General features: G+C 33.3%; 1 protein-coding gene across 2 annotated transcripts in view; it reads left to right on the forward strand.

Moving 5' to 3' along the window:
* The window catches only part of COL24A1 (collagen type XXIV alpha 1 chain), a 345,626-nt gene that overhangs the window by 217,049 nt on the left and 106,266 nt on the right, over nucleotides 1–22,311 (forward strand). For both annotated transcript variants that reach the window (XM_074266340.1, XM_074266341.1), the window contains 11 exons: nucleotides 69–122; nucleotides 1,507–1,560; nucleotides 2,609–2,662; nucleotides 3,029–3,073; nucleotides 3,178–3,222; nucleotides 11,314–11,367; nucleotides 14,874–14,927; nucleotides 16,092–16,145; nucleotides 16,370–16,423; nucleotides 18,792–18,845; nucleotides 18,960–19,067. In XM_074266340.1, coding sequence (XP_074122441.1) covers nucleotides 69–122; nucleotides 1,507–1,560; nucleotides 2,609–2,662; nucleotides 3,029–3,073; nucleotides 3,178–3,222; nucleotides 11,314–11,367; nucleotides 14,874–14,927; nucleotides 16,092–16,145; nucleotides 16,370–16,423; nucleotides 18,792–18,845; nucleotides 18,960–19,067 — 630 coding nt within the window. The remainder of the gene's footprint in view (nucleotides 1–68; nucleotides 123–1,506; nucleotides 1,561–2,608; nucleotides 2,663–3,028; nucleotides 3,074–3,177; nucleotides 3,223–11,313; nucleotides 11,368–14,873; nucleotides 14,928–16,091; nucleotides 16,146–16,369; nucleotides 16,424–18,791; nucleotides 18,846–18,959; nucleotides 19,068–22,311) is intronic.

A 22,311-nucleotide genomic window follows, 5' to 3' on the forward strand; every position in this document is an offset into this window, starting at 1 on the left:
TCTTCAATGTTAAGCAACTGAATTTGAAGATTTTGTAATACTTTTTATGTTTTTTATTTAAATTATAGGGATATCCTGGACCTCCTGGAGATCCAGGACCCATAGGTCCTCTTGGACTACCTGTAAGTAAAAAAGAACATTTATTATTTCTATCCAAAATATAAACATATTCTCAAAACATAGAAACATTTCATGGGAAATGGGGTGGGTCTTTGTTTGCAACAAATGTTCATTTATAAATAATTTAAAAGAAAGTAAATATTTGCTTCAAAAATAAATATTTAAAATTTCATTTCATTTCAAAAGTTTAAAAGTGTACCATTTGTAACTTCTACAAGTTTTGCAAGAACAAATTTTTTTAGCGTAGCTGCTTACAAAAAATATGTCAGATGTGCATTTGAATATAAAGTTATGGATCTAGAGCTGAAAAGACTAAATATTCATTGAGTCAAATGAATCTGAGCTTTCAAATTCCCAGAGCATCACTACTAATTCATTATTTCTATTGGGGATTCTACTTATCATACTTAAAGCTAGTCTCTTTTGCAAGTATTATGTGTTCAACATTTATTTGTATACATAAACACAAATAGTCTCAAGTTTAAGATGCTCTGAGATTTCATTCAACCTAAGTCTAGTTTAAGCTGACCAATTCCTAATGCTATCTCTGGCTAAATTTGGTTTTCCAATTGTGTCTTCCATTTGAAGTGACTAGTACTGATAATGAATTTTAATTGGCTTAATAATAAATCCATTCATTCAACAAGCAGTCTTAAGTACCTTGTACTTGCAAAGAACTATGCTAGACATTGAGAATACAAAGACAAATCTAATCAATATTAATTTAACTTTCTCTAAAAGTGGCTATATTTACTTTCAAATAGATTTTTTCTGATTTTTTTCAGTTATTTTGGAGGATATATAGAGGGATCTGTGTGTTATATGTGTATATATATGTGCATTTATATATACATATACTTCTATCTATACTTAATGCATATATGTATATCATATGTGTTACTGATACACCTACATGTGTGTATATCTATATCCCCCAGCCCTTAGCACAGTGACTGATACATTGTAAAAGCTTAATAAATGCTTCATTCCTTTCCTTTCCTTAAAAGTTCTTCTGATTTTATTTTCAAGTCTATGCGAAAACATATTTTTATCCATCTTTATTAAGTATATTCTGTTCCTGGCCTATAGTCCCCTGATTATTTTTAAGTTGTGATTAAAAAATTCACAATCCCTTCTCATTTTTTAAAAATCATCTACTACTTCCATCATGGGGTGATATTAAAAATCATTGAAATGCGAATTAAAAGGTCTGGATTCTAACATTACTTCTGTCCCTAACAACTGGCATGATTTTTGCCAAGTTTCTTTACTTCTTAGGGCCCCCATTTCCTCTTCTGTAAAATCTCAGTGCTGAACTACATAATTTCCAAGGTCATTTTTAATTGAAAATTCTACATTCTCATATTCTTATGTGCTCCTACTCAGGGTCATGTAGGTACAAGAGGACTACCTGGGCTACAGGGTCCAAAGGGACGAAGGGTAAGTAACGTTGGAATATCAAGTGTCTTAATCAGAGAAATAATTTCAGTAGAAGTGCTAAGTACTATGGTCTTGGTAAATGTTTTTGTCATTTTTATTACGTAATATGGATTCCAGCCATATTATTTAAAAATGTATATTTCTGAAGCCTCATAGAGCCAAAGTAATTTTCTCTCTTTCTCAAGATCTCACTATACTAAATAGAGATTCTTAACTTTGTTAGTCACTTCCAAATTCAACATTTTCAATCGCTATAAATATGAGCATTCATTAACTAAAAGTTTTCCCTATTCCAAGAAACCAAATGTATCAGGGAATTTATCATTCTATGGCATGATATGAGAAACCATGAAAATATAAAGACAATAGAGAAATAGAGTCATAATAAATAGAATGAGTAGTGAACCTGGACCAATCAGAGCTATGCTGGTTTTATTTACTGAATCAATAATTTACCCCATGCTGGAAAAAAATGAGATAAGAAAAAAGTCTTCTTTAGAAAATTGATGAACTATCCATTCTTTAGACAACAGAATATTGAACAGCAATTGTATTTATAAGATGAAATTTCAAAAAATATTTTGTGAGGGAGTTAGGTAACAGTAAGTAAATCTGTGATCCTGAGTTCAATCCTAGCCTCAAATATTTTCAAATATATTATGTGACATGGAGCTAATTACTTAATCTCTCTCAGCCTTAGGCTCATCATTTGTAAAATGCAGGTCATAATAATACCTACCTTCCAGAGTTGTGGGGTGAAAATGAAATTGTATTTGTAAAGCACTTTGAAAACCTTAACGTGCCATATCATCATCAGTTATTATGACTTTGTAGATAACCATATTCTGAGTTACAATTTATTGGGTGAGGGAATGGGGAAAATAGAGGAGGTAGATTTATTTTTTTTTAGCTTAAAGAGTCCTCAGTTTCTACAATTTAAAAAAAAAGCAACAATAACAATAAATAACAAATTTTCATATGTGTTGTTACAAATATTTTGTTTTCATTTATATTTTCTTACACCTTTGTATTTTATTTTTATTTTTAGGGACCTAGAGGTCTAGATGGTCTCCCAGGAGAACAAGGAATACAAGGTAGTAAGGTAATGGTTTATTTCCTCATTGTATATTCATTTAATTTCTATATAATTCTGTCCACCTACCCAACAAAGACAGGTAACATCTGGAATACAGAACTGAATTCTGAATTCTCTCTAAGTTAACAGGATAAATAATATCAATAAAATTTTCTCCCAATGCATATACATCAAAACCAAAACCAAAATATAACTATAATCCTTTTCACTACAGAGTTAGATACTTTGTTGTGTTATATGTATGTTTGTGTGTGTGTGTGTGTGTGTGTGTGTGTGTGTGTGTGTGTGTGTATACAGACATGCACAAGAGATACATCTATGAGCACTAAACTACATTTATATTGAAATTATTTGATATCAATTCTTTGTTAGGGAGAAAAAGGCGATCAGGGGAAAAAAGGTCTTCATGGACTTATCGTAAGTCATCAACATATTTCAGATCAAACATGAATATTCAAATTTAAATTGCCTTTCTTGATTATTTATTATCTACCCTAGCTTTTTCTTTTTCTCTCATCTAGGGTAATGCTGGAAACCCAGGAGAGAGAGGTGCTCAAGGTAAACCAGTAAGTAATGAAAAATCAGTACTAAGTCAACTCCTAATAAAATCTTATGGCAGATGGAGAGGGGAGACTTACAATCAAGAAGACTTGGGAGAGACAGAGTCAGAGAGACAGAAAAGTAAAAAAAAAAACAAAAAAAAAAACAAAAAAAAAAAAACGACTTGGGTCTAATCCTTTTTCTGACAATTAGTAGCTTTGTGACCATAGGCAAGTCCTTGGCTTCTCTGAGCCTCAGTTCCCTCACCTGCAAAATGAGGATAATACAGTAATATCTATAGTTCCAACCTCAAAGGATAGTTATGAGAACCAAATGAGATGTCTTTAAAAGGCTTTGAAAATGTGAGAGTAGGGGCAGCTAGGTGGCACAGTGGATAAAGCACCAACCCTGAAGTCAGGAGGACCTGTGTTCAAATCTGGCCTCAGACACTTAACTCTTCCTATCTGTGTGAACTTGGGCAAGTCACTTAGCCCCAATTGCCTCAGCCAAGGAAGGAAGGAAGGAAGAAAAAGAAAAAGTGAGAGTATTATGTTTAAAAGAATTGCACATATTTAACCTATGTCAGGTTCCTTCCTGTCTTGGGGAAAGGGGAAGTAAGGGAGGGAGGAAGAAAAAGCTGGAACACAAAGTATTAAAAAAAGAATGTTGAAAAGTATTTTTACATTTATTTGGAAAATAAAATACAATTGAAAATTAAAAAAAAAAAAGAAAAGAAAATGTTAAAATACTATGTAAATATCAGCTATCTTTACATCAGACATAAAACACATATATCTATATAGAGAAATATATATGCATAGACATATATTTACATGGGTATATGTACATATGTATGTAATACATATATCTATATTTTGCATATAACAACATAATATTATTTTTACATAACAGTTATATAAATAAATATTTATAAATGCCTATATATGGGTATTTACATAATTTACATAATATACACTTGTGTATATTAAATACATGTATTTCGGCATGTACTTATATGCATGTAGCATTGTTATAAATTAGTACATGTATTACATATAATATATTTTATAATTTGTTATATGTATATGTTATGTTGTTAATATAGTATTATAATTGTTGATATATAATTATAATTGGTAATAGATTATGCTTTGTGTTTATCTATTACATGCATGTATAATATGCATATTTATAAATATATGTATATGTATTGATATGTATATATATTAATACACATGTATGTATTAAGAACTAAGATAAAATTTTCTAAGTCTTCTTCCTTTTAACTTCATGCTTATTTTGGGCAAGTTATCTTCTTTGGGTAAGAGTATACTTATCTATAAAGTGGAGATGGTCATTATTATATTTCATAATTATCCTGAGTTGTTTTATAAATTATAACAGCTAATATTTCTATAGTAATTTTCGGGTAGTGAAACTATTTTAAAATGTTTTCATTTGATCCTCATAGCAATCTTGGATGTGAGTGGGATAGATTCTATTATTATCCCCATTTTGCAGAGGAAAAAGAAGCAAACAGAGGTTAATTGACTTGTTCAAGATCACACATCTAGTCAGTAGGAAGCCAGTTTCTAACTTATTTTCCTGAATCAGGCCCAGCACTTTTTCTCTGGGGTACTCTATCTGCTTCTAAATTTTTAAAGGTATATATTTTCCCTAACCTTATTCAATAAACTCAAAGTCCAGACTCCTTAACCTAGTAGTTAAGACCCTCTACCATCTGTCACCACCTTGCCTTTCCAGTATTTTCTTAATTTATTCCCTTCTACATACTTTAAACTCTGATAGAATGGATTGCTTATTTTTCATTCCTTCTTCCACACCTCATTTCTTCCCACTTCCCTTTGCCTGGCCTCTCTGCATATCAATATCCTTCATGGACTTTCATGCACAGCTCAAATATCACTTCCTCCAGAAATTTTTTTTCCTGATTTTTCCCATCAATAAAAAATTCTACCCCCAAACCTTACTTTACATGCACTTCATTTCTGTTTTTATTAAATATTGTTTGTATTACAACTATAAATGAATTATATCCCTTATTAAACTACAGTCTCTGTGATAGCAAAGATTATCTGAGCATTGGATGGATAGTCAGTATTATCCATATAATATCTCTTACCTTTAAACTGTGATCTGGTTGAGAACAGGGGATATCTTTTATCTTTCTTTGTACGTACAATGGTAAGCACAGAGCCGGGTACATAGTAGGTGCTTGGTAATACAAGTTGATTAACTAATTATATCTCTCTGAGCCCCTAACACAATGTTTAGCTGTGAAGTAGGTTTCTAATAAATATTTTTAACACTTGAAGTATAGTGATAGAATTCCCAAGGGAAACTATATTAGTCCTTTAAAGTTAAAAAGAATATTTTTTCAAATAATTGTTAATACACACACATATATGTACATGTATATATGTATATTTGTGTATGTATGTGTTTGTGTGTGTATATATATATATATGTATGTATATTAAATTCTTGATTAACATACTAAAGATTTGGTACTAAGAAGAAGAGGGATTAAAGAAACTAAATGGGCCAAGAAGTTGGCAGAATGATGGATATAAGAAAGAAGGGGGAAAGTGAACCTACAATATAAAAATTGGGAGGTAAAGAGGGCCAGAAAAATTCAATTGTTATAAGATTTTGAAATCACAAGGCCAGCTCCAATTCCTGTTGAATAAATTTATTTAGGAAAATTAGGGTGTACTACCAAAAAAAAGTTGTTTTCTGTACTTTAGTGGATCTTCAGAGAAGAGACTAGTTAAAAATCAAAGATAAATATAATATTTTTTTTTACTTCTGATCCTTTCAACAAAACTCTCCATTCAGCACTTTCATGTTTTACCAATTTAAATAAATGTTTATTAAATACCCACTATGTCCAATATACCGTATCATAATGACAGTGACCATTGTCACTAAATGTTTCTTATTCCCTTAATGGTACCAGGCAGTATACTAACTATTTTGGTTACATTTATAAATATGGATATATTTTACCTTTATACTACACTCTATATAAGTAAAATTAGCTTGAGGGACATCCTAACTGAACATACAGGAAGCTGATGCATTTATCTCTCCCTGTTATATACCCAGAAATATGATATGACCTGTTTTTCTATTAGAAAGACTGCCCTGATGAGAGAGAGAGAGAGAGAGAGAGAGAGAGAGAACTCCATTTTCTCATACTCACTGTCTTCACCTCTGACTCAGACTATCCAAAGGAAGATTTTAATGGGAGTAAATTACATTATGGTTCACAATTTTAAGGGCAAAAAACCCCTCAAACCTAACATTGAAACAGAGAATAGTTAGAATAATCTTAGTGTTGAAGCTATTTCATTGTGTTTTTTCCCATCTTTGAAAGCTAATCATCAGATAGATAGATAGATAGATAGATAGAATGACTTAACATATGTAAAATGCTTTACAAACTTTGAAATACTCTTTGAATGCAGATATTTATTGTTATCATTATCATTTAGAGCATCTACCCTGTTACCAGAATAATTCATTCACTGTCAATTCTGGATAACAGAATTTATTTACTACCCAGGTTCTCCACTCCTCCTTCCAACCATGGAGTGAGGACAAGCTAGCACTTAGATATTTGGAGTACCCTATCTTCACAAAGACTTTAGGAAGAAGCACAATCCAGTACTAGGACAAAATGGGAGAGAAATATTAGAGTTAGCAAACATATTCATTTTTATCAGCGGATAAACTTACCAGTTCCAGGATACTTCTCCCATAGATAGGATATTACAATTACCTAGAGGCTAAAAGAATGAGATTTTGGGGGTGACCCTTTTCCCTAAAACCAAGTGATAATTTGTTCTTCTTAATACCTAACCAATAAGGAACCTCAAAGAAAATCTAGAGGATGATGTCATCAGAATAGTAGGTAATCAAATAAAGTAGAGTAGACACAGCAAGAGAAAAGAATTGCAAATGAACAGCTATGTGTTCTACTGGTATCTTCTGAATGTCAGGAGAAAGAGAATAAGTTTATCTACTCATTGAGTAAACACCTTGTAGCAAGCACATGGGAAAATATAGAAAAAAGTATTACAGAATGTGCAAGTCAGTAGAAATCATCATTGTTTGAGGGATTGGCAATATCATCAATGAGAGCCGGTTAAATACTTTGAGTCTTCCATTGCCTAAAAATCCAGCTTTTTCCAACTTCTTCCTACAACAAACACAGGTTTTCCCCTACAAATGTAGATGTCATAGAAATGCTTCAAAGAAGACACTGAATTTCTTTAAAATTGCATAGTATGATATGTTAGTGCTAGAAGAGATCTTGGAGATCATCTACTCTAGTTCTTTTCTTTAAAAAATCAAGAAATGGACTCAAAGAAGTAAAATGGCTTGTCCAAAGGTCAGACCCCAAAGGGCAGAGCTAAAACTTTGGGGATTTGGGGTTCCTGTCTATTACTCTGTTTCTTTTAGGTTCATCTTGTGTATTTTCTAGTCCCTTGACATGTAGGTTTGGATTTTTTTTAAGTTCTTATTTGATACAAGGGACAGATATTTCCCTGTATGTTGGACTGTTCTTTAAAAATTACATCATTCTCCCCAGGGAGAAGCAGGAAAGCCTGGAGACGTTGACCCTGATGGAGAAAGCACCATATGCATGTGATAAATGAGTTTCATGAAATAATTGGTTTACTTTTCCATAAAAAAGAAAAATACTCAAAGGCATTATTTTAAATAACTGATGACATTTTGTATATTCTTAAATCTGAGGAATAAAAAGGTGAAAAGAGTAGAAAGGAAATAGAAAAGCTTTGATATAAACATCCCTCAAGAAAAATATCCCTGCAAGAGGGGCTCCCAGTGTAAGCTGGGGTAAAGGCTGTTACTGCTGTCATACTCCAGCTGTTTTGTCTCTGGGAGTCTCTGCTGTCCCCTGCTGGTGGCTTCCCATAGGAGAAACACAATCATTTCAGGCAAAGGCAAAAACCCAGTCTACTGGAGATACTGGTCACTGTCAGAGAAAGAAGGAATAGTCCTTGAGTGCATATGTATGTATTTATGTATGTGTGTGTACATGTGTGTTTTAAACTGAAGCTATCAATAAAATACTGCTTCACAAAGCTTGACATGCTTTATCAGATTTCTTCTGTTTAATTGTTTGTTTATTTTTTTTTTCTGTAGCTTCTAGTTATTTGGTACACTGACTCCAAAGTTGATTCCCCCCTTTGACAATGAGGTTGACTTCTAATCTTAATGAATATTCTCTTATTGGAATCTCTTTCTGAATTTGGCTTCTAACCTATAGTATTATCAGACTTCTTTAAACTCCTTGTCTTTATTTGCATTCAGCAAAATGAGACTGTGACAAAAGTAAAGTAATCATTGGGCTCCTAAGCCAAGTAATAGATGCTGGAAGAACCATTTTACATTTATTTCTAATGGAATCTTTTAATACTTACATTTTGAGCTTACCTACCAAGTCCTCAAGCTATCCTCCTATAACTTTGTCCTTTTTTATAGTTGAACTCCCAGAAAATAAAAAGCTTTTCACACTTATTGCCTTCATCTTGCAATCTAGATTCTGATCTCATCAAACAACTGGAAGAGTTTTGTATGAAATCCCATCCCTTAACTGTGGGTTGGGGTCTTAGGTCCATTTTGACCTCTCTTCTTATTGTTCTCCTTCTTCTCCTCCTGCTCCTACTCCTCTTTCTTCTCCCTTTCTCTTTCTCGGTTTCTTTTTGCCTCTATCTCTGTCTATCTCTGTATGTATGTCTCTCTGTGTGTCTCTCTGTTCTCTTCTCTATTTTCCTTCTTCATCTTCCTCTTTCTCCCTTTATCCCCCTCTTTCTCCCACCCTCCCACCCCCTGTCTATATATATATATATATATATATATAAAATTTAAGATTTGCAATGCTCTCCTCACAGCAATCATATGAGGCAAGTAAAAAATGTATTAAGTACATACTATGTATCAATGAGCTAAATAATATACAAGATAATATGTAAAGAATATCTCCATATCACAGACAAGGAAGGCACTGTTGATAGAGAGCCCATATTGGAGTCAGAAATCCAAATATTCTGTGAGCTTAGACAAGTGATTTAATCACCTACTGCCACAAGCAATTATTCCTATAAATTGTCTCCTCCATTGGATTGTGAGTACCTTGAGGGTCAAGATCATCTTTGCCTCTTTGTGTATCCCTTACACTTAGCACAATACCTGGCATAGAGTAAGCACTTCATAAATGTTTATTGACTATTGGCTGAAATTGTCATTGTGTGTGAACAGAAAGAATTCTCATACCAAAATTTCCCTATATTTATAAAATCATAAGCCTAAGGGTTTTGCAAATAAAGAAATGGAGATTCAGATACTGTTTTTGATCTTTAAACAGTAAAATGATTCCTCCAGAGATAATAACAGCTCATGTCATCACCAGGATTTAAACCATAGTCTCCTGGATCCAAGCTTAGGACTCATTTTGAAACCCTATAATGCCGAGTGATTTTTATCAGATGGTAACTTGATAGAATTAATAAACCTGAATGTATAACAATCATTGAAGCTAATTTTCACCTCTCCCCATTTTCTTCTGAGGACAATTATGTTTCATTGACCTTGGGGACTTTTGTAGTGAGATAGAATCTAGGCAAAGACATTCCAAAATTTTCAGTAAATTGAAATTGGTCACAAATGAGTTATTTCTACATTCTATCCTCTTTTTCTATAATTGTTTAGTTGTTTTTAGTCATATCCAACTCTTTGTGACCCTTTTTTGTATTTTGTTGGTAAAGATGCTAGAATGATTTGCTCTTTTTTTCTCCGACTTAATTTTATCAATGAGGAAACAGAAGCAAAAAGAATTGAGTGACTTTCCTAGAGTCATATAGCAAGCAAGTATATGAGGCTGGATTTCAACTCATGTTTTCCTGAACCCAGCCCAGGCATGCTATCCACTGTGCCACTCAGTTACCTTAAAAGGAAGCAACTTAGTATTAGAGAAAGGGCACTGACTGGGAAGATAGAAAACCAAACTTCTAATTAGTCCTAGTTCTTCTACTTACTATGTGACTTTGGACACATGGATACTCTGTGACCTTGGTCAATCCAAATTCTTGGTCATCTAAATTCTCTGAGCCCTAATTTTCTCATTCATGAAATTAAGAGGTTGGCCTAATACCAAGCTTAGCAAATGACAATCCTCTACCTGTTTTTATATAGTCCCACAAGCTAAGAATGCAATTATGTTTTTTTAAAACAACCTCTCTCTAAAATACAAATTTAAATACAAAATTGTATTTTAAGTTGTAAAATTCATTACTAGCTTAAAGAACCATATAAAAACAAGTGGTGGTATGAATTTTACCCACAGGTGGTAGTTTGCCAACCCCTAGAATAGAGGGCCTTTTACAAAGTGTCCAGGAACTATTCAGAAGACTAATAAAAATATATCTTTCCATAAACCAAAATGGTCCTTCCACTTCTTCCCATGACCTGACTCAAAAGGAAAATCATGAACAGAAAATGTAATTTAGCTTGACACACTAGGTAACTGGTAAGTTGTATGCATGGGAGATTCATCAGAGATAAAAAAGAGAGAAAAGAATAAGCACTTTGACAGATCTATTATCTGTAGCATTCACAAGGTCTAAAAGGATTATCTACATGATACCAGTCTATGCTATTTCTCTTCATACCCAGTAGGGATAGGAATAAGCATGAGATCTATGATTTTATTGATATTAGAATTCCCCCCAAAAGGAACCACCTTCCACTAATATGAGTCAGCATTTTCTCCATATTTTATGGACTTCAGAAACTTGCCTAGGTAACTAAGTTCAAAATGACTTGCCAGTGATTATACATTCAATATATGGCAGGGGAAGGATTTGAACCCAGGTTTTCCAGGCTTTGATATATGCTCTCTATATGCTAAGCTAACTCTACCTTTTTTCACACCTAATTCTAAAACTAAAAATAGGCAAGTACATTAAATACATCTCATCTTTTAATGAGTCATCATCTAATTCGTAGATTATCTTTTGAAGCAATTTCAGACAATATTTTTCTACAAATATATTTTATTTTTTCAGGGTTTACAAGGAGCCCCTGGAAGCATGGGCGACAAGGGACCTCCTGGAGAACCAGTAAGTTTATCAAAGACATTTGCTAATGATGGACAATCTTTAAATTTCATATACCATGAACCCCAGTCTGTTGTAGCCAATTATAATTAAAAGTAGCCTTTATCATAGACAGTAAAAGCTAATGATATTGTATAAATGTCTTATTATGAATACAAATTTTAGTGCTTTTCTCGTTGTTTTTAATAAAACCGTGTCTGATATTCTTATTCTGAGACTACTATGGTAGATAGGGTAATGCTGAAACAAAGAGAAGTCTGTTGTAATAGATCACAAAAAATTCTTACTTTGAATGGCTTGCTATTATTATTGCATGCATGCGTGCATGCACGTGCACACACACACACACACACACACACACACACACACACACACACACACACACACACACACTCTTCTATGTGGCCAAATCTATAACAAAAGATCACACATTGAAGTCAGACCCTACAGATGACGGACCCAAAGGTACAAACACGTCAAGAATGCATTTAAATCAACACAAAGAATTACATCATGAGTTCATATATGTGAGGGAGTTCCATGGAAAAACTGATTGTGAAAGGGAAAGACCTTGTCAAGCCCACTCTCTTACATTTGGTTCTTTATTGCCCATGAAATCATTCTTCTGGTGAGTCATGTCAAATATAATTGACTGTAATGTACTTTTAAGGTTTGTGATATAATGCAATCTTTCAAGCCACCGGGCTGATCTTATCCATCAGTTGACACAAAGGTTTATAGGTAGCCTTTGTATAATTCATTTAGTGAGTGACAGTATGTGGAAAAATTCTAGCAGTAAAATAGTTATTTTTACTGAACTCTGAGGTTATTTCCTCCCATATGTATTTATTAAACATGCTCCAACTATATAAGCCTCTTTAAGTAAAATGCTTATTTTCTACTAAGAAGAAACAAGAGACAAAGACAGAGAGAAATAGAAGAGAAACAACAGAAAAAGAGAGAAAGAGAGAGAGACTAAGAGAGAAAGGAAAAAAAGGTTATTATTCAATTTTATCTGATTATTATGGGTTATTATTTTTTTAAACTTTTGGACCTCCAGTCCAATTCTAATTCCTTACATTATTTTGAATTAGAATAACACTCCTTTCTCCTAATAATCTAAATTTGCTTCCACTTAGCAAAGATTTCTTAAGCACCCAACTTATTTATCAAAGTATTGAAGATACAAAGATAACATTGACCCAGTCCCTGACTTCAAGAAGTTTATATTCTTCTGAGGAGACATGTGGACAGATAAATATAACATAAGGTAGGGAATGAAGAGAGCAAAAGATAGACGCAGGAAAAAATTGTGCTGGGAATATAGAAGGAAAGAGGGGAAATTTTCATCTAGAGCAGGGGTTCTCAAACTGTGGCCCATGGGCCAGCTGCTGCCCACTGAGGACGTTTATGCAGTCCGCTGGGTTATGGCAAATGGGCTGAGGGGTAGAGACAGAATGTGAGTTTTTGTTTTTACTATAGTCCGGCCCTCCAACAGTCTGAGGGACAGTGAACTGGCTCCCTATTTAAAAAGTTTGAGGACCACTGATCTAGAGGGAAGAAACTGTCAGTATAAATTCTCCTTGTCTATAAAAGGAGATAATCTAACATTCCTTTCAACTCTGACTTTTGAGTACTTAAAACAAGCCTATAGTTCATATCATCAGCATCTTCACTGGCATATGTGTAGTACTTTGAGATTTACAAACTGCTTTATACATGTATCATTTTGTTTCCACAACAACCATTGAAGATAGATGCTATAACCACCTCCCTTTAACAATTGAGAAAGCTAATGCCAACAAAAGTTAATCAACTTGGCTAGGGTCACATAGGTAATAAATGTCTGAGGCTGTGTTTGAACTCACATCTTCCTAGTTCAAAGCCCAGTTTTCTAACTACTATTATACTAAACTATTGAAATAGTCTTAGTTTAAGTTTAAAATTTTAATTTAGTTTAAATTTTAAAAATTTTAGTATTTTTTTAAAAGTATATCACTGGAGCTATGGTAACTAGAAAGGTAAGTTCTGATTCTTTGAACAAAGAAATGTTACTTTGAAAAATTCTATATTTTCAAATGGCTAGACAGCATCATGTGACAGAAAATCCTTGTTAGAACCTGAGTATCTAAAGTGACCACTCAAGTTATAAAGCCAGGTGTATGGTTAGCAAAGCATTATTTGGCAGATAATGGGCATGGGTTCACACATTTTGATTCTAATCACAGAAACTTAGCAAGCATTGCCAAACTGAGAGAGAGTCTGAGCTTTCTGGGAAGCAGATATGTTTACTTGTGGAAGTGTACTTATGTTAAAACATAAACATCATTCTGAATCTCTAGCAGAAATCTGAAATAATTCCTTTTTTCTGTCAAGAGTCCATATTGCCATAGCTATGAGCATCCTTGGTGTGGACAGCTGGCCCTATATAGATGTAAGAAAGGCACTTGTTGCAGCTTGCACAAATGTGTACAAGCATGCCTCTAGGATGCTCTTTGCCAAACAAGCTGGGGAAATTCCCGTGAGGCAAAGTTTCCTGGAGCAACAGGCTACTATTATGGCTTCTCCCACTCCAGCAAAGCACAGACAGAATAAATAGCCCTACAGATCCCTGGGGAAGTACCTAACATGATGTGGTTTCTAAATACGGATCCATTCATCTATAAAAATTCCATAAAGATGTTTGAGCACACAACTCTCCCCAATTTTAGCAAATAGATCCCATTGGTGTGGGCAATTTTATTGTTATTACAATAGGCTAATTATTAATTATTCATTATTCATTCACTTCAAAAAATACTGCTTAGTCTAGACTTTTCTTTTGCCAAAAGCCCCAGTATGCATTTCATTATACCATACTGTGATTATACTATTACTAAATCCACAAAATGAGCACAGAAATTATTCAGTCTGATTCTATGCCAGCCAAGACTGTTCACCAAACAGAATTAATTGGGCATAGCTTGCTTTTCTTTTTTCTTAGAAGATCATATTTGAATCTTTGTAAAATTCATGCAAATGACCATTAGTGAAACGGAATATGTCATTGAATCTATTAGCCTTCCAATCACTTAGCAGTGGTTGTAAGAAAATTTAGTATCTCATTGGTCTAAAAAAGATCATGAAAGAATAAGGATAATGAAATGCCTGCATTTGTATATAAAACTTTAGGGTTTGTAAATATTATTAATACTTTATTTCATTTCATCCCATTAACTACTTTGTGAATAATTAATATAGTACATGTATTATCATCCACATTTTACAGATACAAAAATTGTGGCCCAGATAGATTACATAGTTAGGTATCAGAAGTGGGATTTGATCTCTGTCCAGTCTTCCTGATTTCAATTTCAATGCTATTCCAATGGATAGGAGAACAATACTGATGAATATGATGGTTAAACAAATGGTATATTCCATATTTGTGTCTTTGTTTATAATTCTGTGTTTATTTAAACTAATTTAATGCCTGATAGTCAAGATTTTTACATTTTTTTTTAATGTAGGGGGCACGGGGACAACCAGGTGATGCTGGTCCTGTTGGAGAGATGGGACCAGAGGTAAGTTTCACTCATTAAAAAAAATATGAAAAAGTAAATATATATTGAACATATGACATACAGTCTACAATCCAGACACTGTGTACTTTTTTAATAATAATAATTTTAAGAATATTTAATTTAACATAAGGGGGAAATTTAAAATTTTTAATCTTTACCTAGAAAAAAAAGGGCAGTTTTATTTGATGATGCTAATTTTCTACTACTTCTAAACACTTCTTGAGAGGGATTGTGGGAACCTGAATATAGGTCTGGTCTTTGATACAGACTGGCTGTGTTACCCTAGGCATATCAACTCTTTGCTCAGTGCTCCCAGCAGCTTTTTAAGATTACACATAACAATGTATATCAATGAAAGAGTTTCCTCTACAGGATGCTCCTTAAACCAGTAAAATCACAAGTATAAACTCCCAAAAGCTTCTCTTATAATAAGTAATAGAACAGAGAGTAAATGATGCTCTTATTTCATAGCCTGAGAGCTAACTTCACTCAGTGCTTCCCTTCCAGGTTTTATAACTATCTCCTTTAGAGAAATATAATGGAAAAAGTTGAAAAATAAGTGAAATTGAAAAAAAAATCCACACCTGCTTCAAGACTAGAAAAGGAAAGGAAAGCAAGAAGTAATATCTATTATGTGCCAGGGATTGTGCACTAAGTGTTTTTATAAATATTATCTCATTTGGTTTTCATGAAAACACTGAGAGGTCCCATTTTATAAATAAGGAAACTGAGGCAGAGAGAGGTTAAATGACTTGCCCAGAATCACACAGTAAGTGTCAGAGGCTGGATTAGAACTCAAATCTTGATTCTAGGCTCAAGTCTCACTTTATCACTAGCTACTTCTATAAAGTGGTCACTACAAAATTGTTCATAAGATTCTACCAGTGCCTAAAGGTTTCAGGGAATTACTTTGGGGATGTACGCTCAATCAGAGAATCCTCAGAGAAGAGGAAAGTATCTTTGCCCTGCCTCTAAAGGCACTCTGAAGATACTGCCTTTCATATTTCTCTCCTCCATTATTAGCAGAAGCAAATATTTTACATGAGTATTCTTGAATCTTCTAGCTTATAGACACCATATTCTCTTAGGCAAAGAAATGTAGTGGTAATTAAAAAGAAGCTAACATTTATTTTGTAAATAATACATCAAAATGTCCATTTTTAGGGACCTCCAGGCATTGAAGGAGAATCCGGTCTACAAGGAGAGCCAGGTACAAAGGTAATTTTCATTCATCAAGGGCTTCTTCCATCCATTGAATTCCACAAAATCACTATGCCTGGCTAATATTTAATGAGAAATCTCAAGAAAAGGGAAAGAAGGAAGATAGCCAATTAAAGAGGCAAATTTCTTCTACCTCTCTCCCTTATGGTATGCCCATCATGATAAGATAATGTGTTCATTTCAATGATTTAGTACTTTACCATTTTTATTCCATGCTTCAGGGAGACCTTGGACCAGTGGGTAGTGTTGGAGCATCTGGAGAACCAGGATTAAGGGTGAGTGTCTAATAAGTATCAATTTAGTGCACTGGATTGCCTATTTTAAAGATGTAAAGTTGCCAGCATGTCCATTTCAATCAAATAACGTGATAAACCTCTCTGATTCATTGCAGAATAATGCTGGCCATATTTCATAATTTTTAAAAGTATGCTGTACATTGCTAATGCTATCCAGCTGTAATTTAACAGCTTTTTAGAACTCTAGACATATATTCAAAGCTCCATTGCCCAATTTATATAGTCCCTGGGATTTTTCTTAATACTAGAGGGAAGAAGAGTGATTCACATATATCAACAAAATTACTTCTATTTATTCATCTGTAAAATTAGAGAGTTGGACTAGACAATTAATAAGGCTCCTTTCAGCTCTAAATTTCTGATACTGTGATTCTATATTGTTGGGTTAAATTACTCACCAGTCAATTACAAAATCATAATAATATAGAACAAAAAGGTGACTACGTGGTACATTGGATAGAACACTTGGTCTGGAGTCAGAACTGAATTCAAATCCAGCCTCAGACCCTTTCTAGTTCAGGCAAGTTACTTACTCTCTGATTCAGTTTCCTCAATTGTAAAAAGGGGATAAAAATAGCATTAACTTCTCAGAATTTCTATGAGGATCAAATCAAATAATATTAGTAAAGTGTTTAAGACAGTGCCTGACATAGAAGGTACATAATAAATGTTGTTTCCTTCCTTTCTTATTTATCAGAGACTAAATTAACTAAAACACCAGAAAACTTTACCCATCCTGTGAACAATTTCATTATTTCATAGCGCTTAGTTATATTTAGTTATTTCTTTAAAAGGAGTTCATTTTATCCTCTACTCCTTACCCAAAATATCTTTCACCCTCAACATTAAAACATCAGCAATAATAGAAATGTAGTTTATTATTTTATTTTTAAGATCAGATAAGCTAAACTTAAACTGACCTACTAAACTAGTAATATTAATTTCCTATTAAAGATGTATCTCCCACAACACTACTTTACAGAAAATACATTCCTTTTCTCACATGTCAGAACGATTCATTAAAAACAGATTCTTTTCAGGTCACCATGAACCCAGATTGTATTGTAATTATCCTAGTACAACAAAGACTCCTATAGAGGTTTGCCTAAGGAAGGGTCTAGAGTTCCAGACCCCATAATCATAAATAAGGGTAATAAGCACCTTGCAGGTAGGTATTGTTCCATTTCTGTCTTAGTATTTCCAACACCCAGCAAAATACCATGTTTATGGTAGGTGCCCAATAAATGCTTGTTGATTGATTTCCATTTTGTACTTTTTGAAGAACATCTCAGTTTCATTTTATCTGCTTATCAGGAAAACAATGATAGAACAGATTTAATCTAAGTTCATTTTTTCATTTTTGAATTCATTTTCCCTTTTCTTCCTTCTTTCCTCCCCTTCTCCTTCTCTTTCTAGTCTGTTTTTTTTTTTTTTTTTTTTTGCTTTTTGTAAACCCAGGAAGAAAATATCAGTAAGTCTAATTTTACCTTTGAGTGACTCAAAAAAGTAAAGATCCACCTGTATATGTAATATAACATATTTAATAGAGTTTCTTACTTTGAGTCAGATTAAGCTGTGTTTAAATCTCTTTTCAGACACTTCCTAGTTCTGTGATTCTAGACAAGTCACAGGACCTATCTGTGCCTCAGTGTTCTCATATGTAAAATGAGGGGCCTAGATTTAATGGTTGCTAAGATACCTTACAGCTCTAAGTTTATAATACCCTGATCCTATGATCTCTCTCTATGATATCTTATAAAATGTATTTCTGTAAGTTCTATAGAGAAACCTCTTAAAAAACTACTTTTAAATTTTTTTTCATCTATATTCTGGGTTACTCAGGTCGTGGGACACAGAAACATTCAAAATATAACATGTTGAATCATTTGAACACAATAATAATAGATAACAATTATGCACTGCTTATTATGTGCCAAGCATTAATCTAAGCACTTTACAATTATTATCTCCATGAAGATGACAGGAAAGTAAGTATAATTTTATGATGTGAGCCTATGAACAATTGTTCAAGGACCAGAGTTACAAAATGAACATTGCATAACTTTTTATTGACTAAAATTTATCATTTTGCTAGGATTTGACTGTATTTTAGATTTATAACATTCTGACTTTTTAAATCAGCCATGGGAAGCAAATTCAAAAATTATTATTATGTCATTAGAAATAAAGAAATAAAGGAAATAAAAAGCTTCATAATAAATTCTTTTTTTCAACTATTTGGAATGTCCAAAGGCAATTTTTTTTTCAATTAAAATATCTGCCTTAGCAGTGTTAGAAAAAAAAACAAAACCTTTTTTTTAATGTTTATGTTTCTCACATAAATTAGGGTGAACCAGGAACTCCTGGAGAAGATGGTCTTCAAGGAAAAGATGGAATAAAGGTGACAAAACATTTTTGGTATAGTTAAAATCTAAAATATTATTTCTTTTCATCATGTATCCTTAATTAAAGGATATGCTATACAATAAATAATGCTTTTATTTTTATGTTTCAGGGTCACATAGGAGATACAGGACCTCCTGGAGAGCCTGGGGAACAAGGAGAGACAGGTTTACCCGGAATTATAGGACCTTCAGGTGGACCAGGAACAATTGGCCCTCCAGTGAGTAGCATTTAGCTTTACACTCCAAATACTCAATAAGCTTATAGGCCCCCTTTATTAAAGCTTAGCAAAAGGTGAAATTTAGGAATTAAAGCTAACAAGAAAGAGTATGGCACTGCTTTTAGACCTCTCTTGGTAATATAATTAATAATAATTACAATCATAATAGCATCTATTGTTGGTTTTGTTCAGTCATTTCAGTGGCATCTGATTCTTTGTGAAGTCATTTGGGATGTTCCTTTTTTAATTAATTAATTAACTTATTTTTAAGTTTTATTTATAAATTTTTGACAGTATATATGCATGAGTAATTTTTTTATAACATTATCCCTTGTATTCATTTTTCCAAATTATCCCCTCCCTCCCTGGGATGTTCTTGACAAAGATACTGGAGTGGTTTGCCATTTTTTTCCATCTCATTTTATAGATAAGGAAAGTGAGGAAAATAGTGTGAGTGATTTGTCCAGAATCACACATATTGTAAAGGTCTGAGGCTACAGTTGAACTCAAGTCTTCTTGATTCTAGGCCCAATGCTGTATCCACTACTCCATCAATGGAAAACTATTACACACAAAAGTTCAGAATAAGAGAAATTCAGAAGAAAAAAATAGAAGAAAATTTAAGTGAACTGATGAAGAAGCAAACAGAATGAGAAAAAAATACACTCATTCTGAATTCACATCTGCTATATATCATGTATCCCCCTATTTGTCCATGAAGGTATTTTTGAGAGATTTTGTAAAATACATGGCTGAACTCAAGATATGTTATACTCTTGTTTGCCAGACTAGTAACTTTCTCCCAGGGTTTTTACAATTTCTATTTCTACATATTCCTTTTTATTAATTATTTCCATTCCTTCATCTACCCTTTAAAAATTGAACATATTAAGTCAAAGAGTTGATTTACCTTCAAAAATAGAATGACATCAAATGTCAAGGTAGTTGAAGTCTCCAAATGGCAATGATAGCTTCTCTCTATACCATTTAACTGTCTATTTCTTCCTTTTCTCTAGGTAGTCTGCAAGCTATTCCCACCCCTCAGTTATGTTTATTCCTGCTGTTCCTCAACCAAATATTCTTTTCCATACTTCTCCCCACAACTTACAGATTTTCTCCTATGAGTAAATTGAGTTAATATTCAATGTTACTCCATTACCTCTCTAACTTATCCCTTTGGAATAAGGCAAATGTTATATATATTTCTCTATTACCACATTCCCATCTTTGATCACATCAATCTGTGATGCAAAAAAAAAATCATTATAATCCATATAAAAACCAATCTTACTGCATAAATGTTTCTAGTTCATTTTTTTAAATCAAGCTTTCTAAATCTTCCACTAAAGTGGCATTTTCACTTGAGTACCTTAGAGCCCAGGTAAGATGAGAAATACTCTGTGAACTTCAAGTAAGCCATTAATACTGACACCAAGAATAATTAAGGGACTGGCTACTGGATTCTCCTGTGGGGGATAGAGGAGACAAAAGATGGGAAGAAAGTCTTTGTACTTCTCTGCAGACTCACGTGTTTTCCCATCCATGTATGAATGCTGCATTTCTTCATCTGTAAAATGAGTGGGTTAGACAGGATTCCTTTGCTAGTACCTCCCAGCTCTCAAATGATATGTAAGATTTTATGAATCCGAACATCTGTCCATTGCCCCAGACGTGATCTGTTTTACCTTTTCTTCTTCCTCCCACTTGTTAAATGTGGGGACTTTCCAAAGTTCCTCTCTCATCTCCTCCCATAGTTTCAACTTTTCCTCCTACAAAGATGATTATTGTCGACATCTTCTGCTGACCTCTCACCTTTAATCCAGTACCATCTCTCCTCCTGACTACTAGACTTTTCCACTTATTCCATGTTAAGCTTTGTGTATCTAAAAACAAATCTATTGTTTTGTCCCTCCTAAGTATATATACACATATTTGTATATGTGTGTATATATACATATATATGTATATATATATATATATATATATATATATATATATATATATATATATAAATTTCCCTGTTCTAACTCCACAGTCATCAAAAGTAAAGCTTGTTTTTGAACATATTACTTTGTCTACAGTCAATAATTTGCCAATTTAATCAGTGCCTAAATTGAACTATTTTAAGGTCAAATAGCAAATTTTGAAATGACCAGGAAAAAGTTCTTCAAATATAAAGAAAAGGAAATTTGAATAATGTAAGACTAGATGGGACAATGGATAGAATGAATGGGGTTGAAATCTGAAAGATACCTCTTTCTGAGTTCAAATCCAGCTTCAGATACTAGCTGTATGACTTTGGGCAAGTAATTTAATCCTATTTGCCTCAGTTTCCTTATCTGTATAAGGAAGTGGCAAACCATTCTGGTGTCTTTGCCAAGAAAATCCCAAAAGGGGTCACAAAGAGTTGGACAACACTGAAAACAACTGAACAACAACATTCTGCATCCACTGGAAACCACAAAAAGAAATGAAAAAATATATTCTGAAAAGTAAAGGAGCTCAAGACACCACTTAAGAGAAAGACATACCCTGCAAGCATGAGCTTAATAATGAATGAAATAAAACAGACATTCAATGAAAAGAGACACTTGAAGCAGGATGAACGAGCAAATTATTTAACTTACAAACATCAAAAACATATGAAAGGAAAATGAATACAACCATCAAATTCCATGTAACAACATAAATAACCCCATGTCTACATCTCTATTAAAAATTACTAGAAAAAGTAATTCACCTATCAGGTTCAAAAAAAAAAAAGAAAGAAAGAAAGAAAGAACCATTAAAGAATTCTTTCTAAAAGCACAAAAAGAAATCAAGATTAAAGTAGAACTTAAGGAAACAGGAGAATGACTGAAGTGGTGAAAGGGAGGGATTAAAACAGAGAAAATAAATGAGGAGCTTCTGACCCATCAACATCTGGATTCAGGAGGTCCCACTGAAGAACAATTCCATGGATGGAAAAATGTAGCTCCTGCTGTGAGTTGGTACAGCAGAAAATACTTCCTGCAAAAGAATTGTGTGCCTTTATGGACAATACCCTTCCTTTGAAGGGAAATTAGAGCTCCCCTGAGAAACCAGCACTTAAAAGGTAAGCTATAAACCAGAAAGGAGATTGCATGGCAAACGAGGGGGTGAAATAGAGAGGGCAAGGAGAAGCACTGGACTTCACAATTTGGAATGCTGGGATATTTTTTACTATGGGGCAATGTCTCTCTGGGGAAATGTAAGAGTTAGACTT

Source organism: Sminthopsis crassicaudata, chromosome 4 (genome assembly GCF_048593235.1).
Source record: "Sminthopsis crassicaudata isolate SCR6 chromosome 4, ASM4859323v1, whole genome shotgun sequence".
In the NCBI taxonomy this organism is placed as follows: domain Eukaryota; kingdom Metazoa; phylum Chordata; class Mammalia; order Dasyuromorphia; family Dasyuridae; genus Sminthopsis; species Sminthopsis crassicaudata.